Consider the following 12,456-nt stretch of genomic DNA (forward strand, 5'->3'; position numbering starts at 1 on the left):
GTGTGAAAGTACAGCTTGAACGACCAACGGACAGAGACACAAGTGAACCGTTGGACTTCACATTCATGCCTGATAGTAGGTTTTTACTATTAGAAAGTAGAGATTATAGCTGAAAAGAACAATAGCTTTGTAATCATATTATCATTGTTTATTTTCATATATTTGGCCTTGCCTTGCTAGAGTAATTTTAGAATATTTAACTAATAAGTCAATCATCTTGATATATGTACGCATTTATTGTTATTGGTGCATCATCGAGTTTTCTATTACTACAGCCTTGAAACGCAGAAGAATGCTTATTGAAAATGCACAAGAAGAGGGCAAGAGACATCCAAGTTTCCCACCTGCAAAGAGACCAGCAAATTTCAACAATTACGCAAGTGAAGCTATAGATTTGAGTTACAACAGTAAGTATGGAAAAAATTATATCAATAATGCACTTTTTTAAAAATGCAGTCTTTTTTTGAATCTTGTATCATTATTGACATATGTATCTATTTTTTGTATCAGCAAGTGTTTTAACCAATGTGAAACCTGCCCACAGTGAGAAATCCACGTGGTCAGGAAGATTCAATGCCAACACCTGACATTTTGGAACTGTTGGTGGGAGGTAAGAATTGTTCTGTTGGGCATGTATGCCTTTGTGTTTCACGTTCATGTATTACTGTTTGGTACTAGTTTTAGTCTAATATGATAGAGACTATGTGCAATATGTATAATTTGATATTGTATTCTTCAAAGATGTTTCAAGTTTTTGATTAGATATTATAATTTTTATTGTTAATAAGACCTAATTTTATTGATAATACTGTTACCATTTAATTGTCTCAACAGTAACAGTTATTACTATTATTATGATTACCATTAAGGTTAATTACTCTAAATATTGATACTATTTTCTCCTGTGTCTTTGTGAGTATGTGATTGTTTTTGTTTTACCTTTAAAGCTAAAATGAATAGTGTATTTATATCTCTTTTCATCCAGTTTCAGATTTCCCAAACAGTAATGGGCTGTCACCATACACTTTAGAGATGTCTAACCAATCACCACAGCACACTGTAAGCCACCTTCTTTGAGATAATTGTGCAGTAATTCTTGGATTTTACTATTTGATAGTTTTGCAGTATTCATAGTCATTTGTTACTTTACATTGGTCTTTGACAATTTCAACTAAATTTGATTAGTAGTAATATGTGACCTTTTGAGAAAGGAGGGTTTTAATAGTTTCCTTTTGTGGTTTCAGGTTCCCTCACCTGGACACCCCTCTGACTCCAGCACCCATGAGCTTTATTCTCCCATACATCCAGGCTCTGTTGGGACCCCGAACACTGAGTTTACCACCATCAATAACAGCCTTCTTCAGGTATTTTATCCATCATCGTATAATAAGTTATGGTAGCTAAAATGTTTGTTATTCCGAAATGAAGATGGATGGCATGCTATATTTCATCATAGAATGACTATGATAGGATGTAAGAAATTTATAAAAAGCTTGAAGACGGCATAACATCATGCTTTGTTTGATTTGAAATTTCTTTTGTGTTAGTATGTCAGTTGGATGAAAATATTTTATTGTGACATGTAGAAGAGGTATGCATGAGACTGGAATATTGTAATGGACATTTAATTATTACCATGGATATATGTTAGTAGATAATAGGACCAGTTAAGTATAAAGTGCTGATGTATTTTACCTGAGTTGTGGATTTTGTTAGGAAGGATACTATTTTGTTGCATGTTACTATGCTCATTTGTAAAAGCCTAGAATAAGACATATTCATGTGCATGTGTGACTATCTCTGCTTTTGTTATTAAAGATCAGAGAACAAAATAAAAAACATAATCAAATCTTATTTGTTAGTATTTATTTGGTATTTTCTTTCAAAACATGGATCAAGAATGCATTTTGTTTTTTGCAAGAGAGATGTAGGATGTACATGAAACTTAAGTCCATTTCTTTGCACTTTAGAGAATCTGCTTAGCAGTGCTCTAAAAAGAAAGAAAAACAGTTTTATTTTTCTGACATGAATAAAGCCTGAAAATAACTTTGGAAGTTTTGCTTATTTTGAACAGTCAGGAAAAGAACAAAACTTTATACATAATTACAATAGACTGCAAATGAATTGGTTATCTTCCAACTTCTAGTATCAGATTTCATGAAATCAGCCAGATGCTCATTAGGTTATTGAAAATGGCAAAGTTTAGCAAACCTTCTACAGTACCTTTTTGTCATTGTTGCCCTTCATATTACTGTATATAGTAGATTTGGCATGTTAGTCATATTCTTAGGTGCAAAGAAGTGGGACAAAGAAATTTAAGAAGAGGACAAAATTCCATGGCATGATTTGGAATTAATGGTTTATTGTTAGATACCAACCTCATACCATAGGTACAATTGCACATGAATGTTAGATTTATCATTTTTAATTTAGGGAATGTTGACTTATATATGTTATGTATGAACTTACAGGTTCCTTCACCTGGCCACCCCGTGCCTAATTCCCCCCAGTATAGTGTGATGTCTCCGGGAGAACACTCTGTTGGCTCACCACAGTCTCAGTACCAGGGCTCCGGCAATTTTGGAGGAGGGAATATGTCACAACAATATTCACAATCTCAGTCACCACAGTATATTCAATCTCCATCTCCAATCATGATGGTGCCTTCTCCATCATATCAAGATAATGGAACACAGATTTTAAATCAGTATCTGCAACAGCCTCAACAGCAGCAGCAACTACAGCAACAGCAACAACAGCAGCAGCAACAACAACAACAACAACAGCAACAGCAGCAGCAACAACAATTCCAACAGCAACAGATACAGCAGTTCCCCAAGACACAGCAGATAGGTTCACAGCTGGTAAGTTTATATTGCCAGTATTTCATTATCTACCTTTTAGTCAGTAATAGGAAAAGAGAGCTAGTATGTATTTGTATTGTATGTTTGATGAATGTAGAGTTCAATTAAGCTATAGTAATTTTCTATTTCCTCCCGGGAATCTTCCTTTCACTTCTTTATACAGTTTTTATCAAGTTCAGTAGTATAATCCACCCTTGATGTGACATCTCATGTCATTTTCCTGTTCCTGTTATCTGATGTTCCCTTCATCTTTCTTTTATAGATACAAGGTGCTGTAGATAATTGGTTGACACAGCAGCCAAACAATATTCAACTTCAACAGCAGCAGATGCAACCACAAGCACTACAGCCACAAAATAATGTAAGTACAGTGTCTGTACTGCAGGGAGTAAGATGCTCCACTGTTATCTTTTCTCTGTGCATTTATTTGAATGCAAATGCCACTTGTAGCACTAACATTTATAACATCACAAAAGTACATGCACTCACTGCATATAGAAGCTATGACTTCATAATGTCTTTATTTTGGAATGTCTAAAAATACTGGGAGAATGATTAATGATAATTTGGTCATGTTTTGTACCTGTGATGCAATATAGCTTTGCCCAGAAGATTATTTTAACCCAGTAACAACAGGTGTCCCACACATGAGACACCTAGAAAAAAAAAAAATTGCTGGGCGTCCTGCCAGTGTGATGCTGTATCGGGGCTTGCACTCCGACACAGCAGTGGGCCATGGCTGGCACGCAGGCAGAGTCCGGACCAGTCCCTCACACTGATTTTGTAGTCCCCCTGAATCTTTTATTTTCGGCTTCAAAATATACTAACAGTAATGGATTAATGCAGTATGATTAGTTAACTAGTTTTGTGTCATCAGTTGATATGCAGAGTATCAGAGTATTAGTGCGTTGTAGTATGCAACATATTTTTACCAAATCCAAAAAGTCAAACAAAAATTTTATTTTGATAATAAAGATATATAGCACTTACAATGCCCTAATAAACAAATTCTTTAGAGCCTACAATTTGAAGTAAATTAGCCCTAGATGATATATACATATATCGTTTAAAGCATGTTTTCCTTTATCCAAAAACATAATTCAGTATACAGAATTTATATGCACAATGTGATTATAATGGGTCATGTATTTCTATTTTATCAGTTGCAACAGTTTTTTACTGTATTGTACAAAATCCAGTATGGTAACATGCACAAAACTGTGTAGCAATTACTCATAGAATTTGATAGGTGTTACTGTGTAGTTTGTACTTTTATTTACCTGTATTTTACTTTCATATAGGCCTATATTGACTTTGATTTATTTAAAGGTACCAGAGTTTGACCTGCCAAGCTGCTTCAATATTGTTGGTGGTCTGGGTCCAGATGCCACTCTGATGGATATGTTAGAAGTTGCTGATGATCAGTTAGCCTTTGAATCTGGCTTGATAGGCAATAGTGACATTAAAGCTGATTATGGAGGGAAAATGGGTAAGTAATGATTTTATCAATATCTGTTAAGTGCTTTCTTCAATTCTATTTTCCAGTATGCTTAATGATACTGAAAAGAAATTACATGCTACATGGGGACTCATAAACAAGATAGTTATAACGTTTTGGATATGAAGGTGTAAAAACATGTACTGTACAAATTTCAGATTCAAAGAAGAAACAGAAGGATCAGGCAGTGAGCTCAGGACAGGATGTTGATGAACTTACGAAAATGATTTCCAATGTTCGAGTTGATGATAGCCGAGGCAACAGGAACCCTCAAAGCCAAGTGGACTCCATGAATCAGCATCCCACTCAGAGTGTAGATGTGGCATTCAAGGTGGCAATAAGTGCTGCAGAGTGTCTGCAAGCTTATGCTGCAACGGGTGACATTTCCTTACTCTTAGCAACACATCGTTATCTCTTGGCAGTACAGAACAATCAAGGAGATACGTAAGTACTCGACTCTGTATGATGTTGATGAAGTATAAATCATTAATTTTGTAATTTCTTTAATTGTTTTGTTTTTACCTGTTATTGATACTTACCTGTTTGATATAATGATTGTTTTTTTCATCAGTGCACTGCATACTGCTGTAAGCAACAAAAATATAGAAGCTTTCAACAAAATCCTCAAGGCTTGTGAGAAGATCAGGCCTCAGGATTTGCTAAATGCTCAGAACTTTGCAAGAGAGGTATGTATTAGATAGAGTTCTGTTAGAATCAGAGATTGTAGAAATAACATTCATTTGTTATTCTTTACATATATATCATTATATATTTTTTTATATTGATCAAGTGATATACCTTCCTGTTATTCTATGTTTTGTTATTTAAGACCTTGTTGTTAATGCTAATTATATTGGGATTTGTTCCAGTTTTCTTGCCTAATTTTAAAATATATTATTTGTATTTTAGACAGCATTACATCAAGCAGTCCGTGGCAATGAGACCATCATGGTGAGGAGGCTTGTTGCTATGCCAGGTTGTGATGTTAGCATTGTTGATGCCCAAGGAAACACACCGGTTCATTGTGCTGCCGAGATGCAAAGTATTCAGTGTCTGGAAGCTCTCCTAACTAGACCTGTAAATGGAGTCCGCTCAGCAGTAACACAAGCCATCAATGTTTACAATTATCAGGGTAAGAGTCTTACTAATATGTTTCTTTTACCAGTGGAATTCCCAATGTATAGGTGAATATTTTCCTAGGCTTTTATGTCATTTTCACCAAATATTCACATACATTGATAATTATTGTTTTCTACTAATTCACATTTATTTGGGAACTTGGTTCAGCTTGAATTTACCTGCATAGGGACAGTAAAATTGATGTAGATTTGATTTTTTTTATATATATTATATGGTGATACGAATAAGCTGTTTGCAAATGTTAATATTTATTATCTTTTTAATGGAACATAACCATGTGAATAAAAGTTGTATCGTTTTGTTAGTTTGAAAAGGAATTGAGATGCAATGCTGTTTTACAGGTGAAACCCCTCTACACTTGGCTGTAATTAACGGAAATCTTGATAGTGTGCGTATGCTTGTTGATGCTGGAGCGCAAGTTCATCTTTGTGAACGTAAAAGGGGAGCCAATCCATTGCATCTGGCTGTCATGCATGGTCATCATGAGATAGCCAGATATCTTCTTGATCTTGTATGTATTTCCAAGAACTAAACAGTATGGTTTCATATTATGAATGTTGGCATTAGAGTCGTGTAAAAAAAAAAAGTTTTTTTTATGTATTTGATTATTATATTCACAATCTTGATATATGATATATTTTTCAGACAAGTGTAACTATTGAAGCTGGACTATTTGATGGTAATACTGCTCTTCATTTGGCTGCACAACAAAGAGACAGTGAAATGTGCAAGATATTATTAAGACATAATGTAAGTGGAACTACTGTAAACTTTACGTCTCATTTGATAAACAACAGGAATTTCATTTGCCACTGATTTATAGAAATGCAGATGAGACTATACAAAGTGTGGCATATGTATTTGATAATATTTATAATGTCTTTCATTTTACATACAAAGACTTTAAATCCAATTTACAATTAACTTGTTGTAATTGAATGTAATTTCATGAGAACTAGTAATTACCTTTTTGGGGGTAGTGGGTAACCAGTTGATAGAAGTTTCAGCATGTTGATATTGTAAATGTTCTATTTTCTTCTTATTTCACAAATTTTAAGTTTTACATTTATTTCTCTTGCACTTTGTTTTAACAATTTTTAGCATAATGTGAACCTAGTTGTATGCATGCATTGTCTGCTGTAATTAAATTTTACTTACATATGAATGTCTTCACAAGCATTTATTTAGTCACCAAGGAGTCAGTTACTAGACCTACTTGATCTCCCCTGTTTACTCCATTCCTTGAAAAAAATCTGTTGTTTTTAATACTGATATTACTTTTATTATTAGCAGTAGTATCTAACCCAATACTCTTAGAGACATGTAATGTTTACTGTTTTATTTTTGTGTGTGTGTGTGTGTGTTGGGGAGGGGGTATTACACACAACATAGATGGCTGCACAAATGCTCAGCTACCAAGGAGTTAAATAATAAACCTTGTGACCTCACGTGATTTACCCTTTCCAGGAACTTTGAAAAATGTGTTTCTTTTCTAATGCCACTAATACTAATGGTGTTATGATTGTTATTGATATTATAGATATTATGATGTTATTAGCAATATTTAGAGGAAGATAAGACAAAAAAGAATATTTAAAAAAATGAATAGATAGGTAGTGCAAGTAATTGACTCCTTGGTGATAACTATGGTCTTTTGAAGCTATCTATGTGTTCATACAATAAATTTAAGTCATAGTGGGCATGGCATGTATGTACATACCATCCCTGGAGGTATTAGGTTAACAGTAATGATAGTAATTAAGGTGAAAACTTTTCAGCTTGGTAGTTCAATGAATTGTAGGTCTATTAATTGACACCTTGGTGACAAAGCACCTCTGAGCCATCTGTGTGATCAAAACTAATAAAAGAAAACCACAGTAGACAGTGTGTGTATGCCAGCTTTCTCAGTGCCAGTGGTTTGGTTGCTGACTAGCTATAGTATAAGCTTTACTTTTTGGTAATAATATCATGTGTTTGCAGGCTGACCCCAATGCCAAAAATATGCTACAAAAGCGAAAAAAATTGTCAGAATCAGAGGAGGATGAAGAAGAAGAGGAAGAAATCTCCAGCAGAAAGGTGGAAGAGGAGGATGATGACTCGGAAGAAGAGCCAGATTGTTACACGCCACTTGATTATGCTGGAAATGATGCAGAGGTATTTGTTCCTGATGTGCAAGACAAAATCTGAAGAAAAGCTTATAGCTTTGTTTTCCTGTCTGTAATAGAGGTACCTCCCATCTTGTGGTCACACTAACTCTGTTGTCATTTTTAGATCTTGTCAATCCTTCGAGGTGAAGTTATTCAGGAAGAGGAGGAAGAACAAGGAGCTCAAGCACAGGAAGAAGTTGTTGGAACAAAAGCTGGCCCACTACATTCTGCCCTTGACTCTGGCATTGACATCTCAGTAACTGATATACAGTATTCAGATGGCCCGGGAGAAGATGACAGGTAATCCTTGCTCTGACTATTGGAGAAAACTTCTGGCTCTATCCATAAAACTTGGGAATGCATATATAATTTATTTTTTCTTTTTAATGATTAACATAATAAAGACTTTATTAGATTTGTTGGTTTTCAATTTGTATTTTTTTCCTAACACATATAGATAAAAAGTCAGCTTGGAACTGGTTCCCTAATCTATGATCCTTCTCTCCCCCCATCTCTGATTGGTGGCACAGTGTGGGTGAGCTGAGTGAGCGCGTGCGAGAACGACTTGCCAGCCACCTGAGTGGAGATACCTGGCGCCACCTAGCTCAGCTCCTAGACTTGGATTACATGGTTCCTTGCTTGGCTGGGGAACCATCTCCAGCTTCAACTCTCCTACACCCTGATAACATGAAGGTTAGCCTCGGTATTACCTGCCCGCTGGAGACCGATTATTATCGTCGCTGTAAATCCCTGGCAAGAATTTGTCAAGTATTCTCATGATAGGTATGAAAATGAGGGGGACTTTGGTATTTTAGATTGCATGCATTATTTGAACTTTAATTAGACTCAGTGCTGCAATGAGATCTTTTTTGAAAGCTGATAGAGTTGCAATTTCTTTATTTTTGAAATCTGTCGATAAAGGTGTCCCTCAACAATTATAGATTTTTTTTGGCAATATTTTGTGTTGTTTACTCTTATTATCCCTATCTCTTTTTCATATCACCAGAATTCAGTAGAGTTTCTTCAACTTTAGGAAAACTAAAAGTTTTAAATTGATTTTTTATCTTACACTTGCCAGTTTCTGTTATTTTAGTTTAATATGCGCGCGTGTGCGCACGCACACTCACACTCACACTCACACTCACACTCACACTCACACTCACGCTTACACTTACACTTACACTTACACTTACACTTACACTTACACTCACACTCACACTCACACTCACACTCACACTCACACTCACACTCACTCACTCACACTCACACTCACACTCACACTCACACTCACACTCACACTCACACTCACACTCACACTCACACTCACACTCACACTCACACTCACACACACACACACACACACACACACACACACACACACACACACACACACACACACACACACACACACACACACACACACACACACACACACACACACACACAGACACACATATATATGTATATATATATGTATGTATATATATATGTATATATGCATATGTATGTATGTATATATGAAAATTGATGTTCTTTATGTTATTACAGTTTTACTTCTGTATTTTTTCCCTTTTTTATATATTTTCATCTTAGGAATGTTGTTTATTCTTGTCTTGCATGAAACATCTTTACCATGGATTGACATCTAACAATCGATACTTTATCATTCAGTATTTTTTCCTCTCTTTTCATAATTTGTAATTTGTCTTTTACAGTCTGTGAGCTTGGAGAAACTACGAGAGTGCCTTACAGTTCTTGGCCTCAAGGAATGTGTAGCTGTACTGGACCAGGCGTAAGAAGTGACATACATTTCATTAACCTGAAATGTGCATATCATAAGTGCAGAACAATTTTGGTTATTGAGTTCTTACTGTTAGATTTTCATTCTTACCATGTACAAACTTAAACTTTTATATGGGGGTTCACATATTGGGAAGTTTACTTTAGTTTTATTTGTTTTCACCTTTTTCTATTATTTTACTATTTTCTTGCCTAAAATATACACTAGATGTATGTTAGCTTTGGCTAAGATGCTGCAATACTACTTGGATTGTATTTCATAGGTAGGTGAATTGTACAAGTATATTTGTATTGAGATTGTTTTATGAAAAAGATGTTCAGGATTAGAAAAAAAATAGTTTGTTTTCAGAGCCAAGGCAATTAGGTAAGGGGTAAAGATGGAAGCTAGTTATTGTATGAACAGTTGATAGTAGATTTTTTTATTTGTGTATAACTAGGTATGCAGATGTTTTACTTGTGAATAAACTGGCATCATAGGATTAAAAAGATGACTTACATGTTATGTCAGTAAATAATTTGTTGCTAATAGATTTAATATTAGCCCTTATAAAAGTGTTATTTACCTTTACAAAATTTTATTTTTATTTTTACTTTTTATACCTATATTTTATGATAAATATTGAAATCATTTAGTTGTAGTGATATATGAAATCTATTAGTAGATAGAGAAAGATGGTCTGGTTAATTAATCTTGCCATATAAAAGGAGAAATTAAAATTAGTATCATATATTTGGCAGATACTAGATAATTTGAGAAATGATTTGCCAAAAATATATACCAGGTCATTTTTACCTGCATTCCTTATGGTAAGGATATAGATACAGTTATTGTTCACTGTAAGTGTTCAGTGCCTTCACATTGCTTCATGATCTGTGTTATGATGTGATTTAATGAATAAGGATGAATCTTCAGAGTATGGGGTGATGCTACTCCAAGTGGGAAAATCCTTTGAAGGGTGAAGTTAATCTCTGGAAGAAAATATATATGTAAGACATTGCTTTTAGATGTTACAAGATGTAGAATAAAAAATGGATTATCCTTATGTAAATGTTAATTGACTTGTTGATATTGTTTTGAATTTATTATAGTAAATTTCTTCCTATATTTTTCTAAGTGTATTGTATAGACTACTGATTGTAGGTAGGTTAGTATTTTTAGAGCTCAGATCTGGTGCATCTGAAGTAAGAACTTATTAGGACCACCATGTGAACTGTACATTCCCAGCTATTTCTTGGCAGAAGTGGAAACTTTGGTCAGTGACCCTTTCAAGTAGATTTAAGAAAAATGTGCCTTAGCACAAGAAACAACCCATATAATGTATGGATTAAGATATTACTCTTCTAATATGTTGGTGTAGGCATAAATCCCTACAACTTTGAATCCTACATTCCCTGAAAACCAACAGGAAACTTTACATGTAGCTTTTATAAGCCATTCAGAAATTTTAGTTGTCATAAAGTGATTTCAGTTTTATAAATAAAAAAATGTTTGGACAGATTTTACTGGTAACTTTATTTTCAAAATATGCAATATTGTTATTCTTAACAGGTGGTTTACATATTTTAGTTAGTAACTGCTCCATTCCATGTTATTTCTATTAGTGATTATAAATTGCAATATTTCTTTAATGATAAGGATTTACACGCCAAAAGTGAATAAATGGATTACTTCCAGGTAGCAAATCTGCCTTTTAATATATCCTTTGTTCCTGGTTTCAAAAGTAAGAGAAACTAATATATGTTACCTATTTAACAGTTGATATATGTTTCATTGTATTCATTTACAAATTTATACACTGGCAATTGAAGCCTGTAAGTATGGGTAGTGACTGGATGACGAATAAAACAAAAGCAAAAATGTTTAATGACTGACAAGTGTGTTAGCATCTCAGGAAATTTATACTGAAAAGGTTATTTTAGTGGTAAAGGAGAGTTCTCAGAAAAAAACTGAAGTAGATCCATATCTGTCAATCTAGACATGCATATCTATTGCATAGATGGGTAATTAAGTGTATATATATCTGATAAACAGATATGCATTTATTCCTGTGTATATGGAAGTCCATAGACAAATATTCATTGGGTTGGGCCTCGCACATTTAACAAGCCAGATGTTTGTTTCTCTTTTTCTTATTATAATAAGGTGTTTAATTTGACACAACCAGAAGCCTTTAGTTGTAAATTGTGTTTAGGAATTGGAAGTCTATAACTATTTTGCTTTTTAATCGTGTTTAAGGGAGAGTACTTGTGTTTCCTCCAAAGTGATAGTGCCCTAATAGTTTTTTTTGTGTGAAATAATAGCACCCTACTAATATAGTGAGTTTTCTTTAATGTTGTTGGAAAAAGAAGACTGCTTTATTACAAATACGACATTTCAGATTTTTTATGTCTGGAAAATGTTTGGCCATTCATTTAGCTCATATTCATATCTGGCAGACCAGTGTTTTGAAATGTAATTAGTTTAATTATCTAATTTGAACCTAAGGAAGGATTTAAATTTTGTAAAATTTAGACTTTTTGTGATTTTAAGTGTAATTAGAATCCTGTGCGGTTTGAAATACAAATTGTTTACAGCTTGTAACCAATATTTCACATGCAGTTAAATTCAATTGACTATTAACTTTGGGTCATTGCACCTTTGTTACTAGATAAGACTTATGATGATGTCACATCATTAATAAATTTTTGCAATCAACCGTGGCTAGAATTGTTAACAATTGTCAACAATTCTAGTTTGACATATTTCAAGTGTTGAAACTGCTAAACGAAAATCACGGGGGCGATTTGCACCGTTCTCAGGTTCACAGAACTCGGTTACTGTTGAGAAGGGACAAGGAAGTTTATTATGAGTCTTGCAGAGGAAACAGAAAACCATTTCTTAGCAAGTAACCTTCATCCTGTCTACCAAGCCCCGAGAAAGCTGAACTCCAAGCCCTCTTCACAGTTGATGACAGTTCGCTTAGTAAATGGCCAGATCATCTCAGATCCTGTTGCAGTGCGGGAACGT

The 12,456-nt window shown here is 34.3% G+C and overlaps 1 protein-coding gene across 10 annotated transcripts in view; it reads left to right on the plus strand.

Moving 5' to 3' along the window:
- Positions 1-11,132, plus strand: part of LOC113806131 (nuclear factor NF-kappa-B p105 subunit) — a 25,489-nt gene extending 14,357 nt beyond the window's left edge. For 6 of the 10 annotated variants that reach the window (XM_027357250.2, XM_027357247.2, XM_070120873.1 and 3 more), the window contains 17 exons: positions 1-75; positions 276-407; positions 545-610; positions 986-1,059; positions 1,245-1,364; positions 2,472-2,864; positions 3,127-3,225; positions 4,194-4,353; positions 4,521-4,806; positions 4,934-5,048; positions 5,272-5,494; positions 5,844-6,013; positions 6,148-6,252; positions 7,483-7,656; positions 7,774-7,949; positions 8,180-8,432; positions 9,365-11,132. The exon at positions 1-75 is cut by the window's left edge and continues 41 nt beyond it. In XM_027357250.2, the coding sequence (XP_027213051.2) occupies positions 1-75; positions 276-407; positions 545-610; positions 986-1,059; positions 1,245-1,364; positions 2,472-2,864; positions 3,127-3,225; positions 4,194-4,353; positions 4,521-4,806; positions 4,934-5,048; positions 5,272-5,494; positions 5,844-6,013; positions 6,148-6,252; positions 7,483-7,656; positions 7,774-7,949; positions 8,180-8,429 (2,618 nt within the window). In that variant the 3' untranslated portion in view covers positions 8,430-8,432; positions 9,365-11,132. The remainder of the gene's footprint in view (positions 76-275; positions 408-544; positions 611-985; positions 1,060-1,244; positions 1,365-2,471; positions 2,865-3,126; positions 3,226-4,193; positions 4,354-4,520; positions 4,807-4,933; positions 5,049-5,271; positions 5,495-5,843; positions 6,014-6,147; positions 6,253-7,482; positions 7,657-7,773; positions 7,950-8,179; positions 8,433-9,364) is intronic. The other 4 variants (XM_027357251.2, XM_027357249.2, XM_070120875.1 and 1 more) reach the window with 1 other exon arrangement.
- The last annotated feature ends 1,324 nt before the right edge of the window (positions 11,133-12,456 follow it).

The sequence above is a fragment of the Penaeus vannamei genome, chromosome 4, assembly GCF_042767895.1.
Source record: "Penaeus vannamei isolate JL-2024 chromosome 4, ASM4276789v1, whole genome shotgun sequence".
In the NCBI taxonomy this organism is placed as follows: Eukaryota; Metazoa; Arthropoda; class Malacostraca; order Decapoda; family Penaeidae; genus Penaeus; species Penaeus vannamei.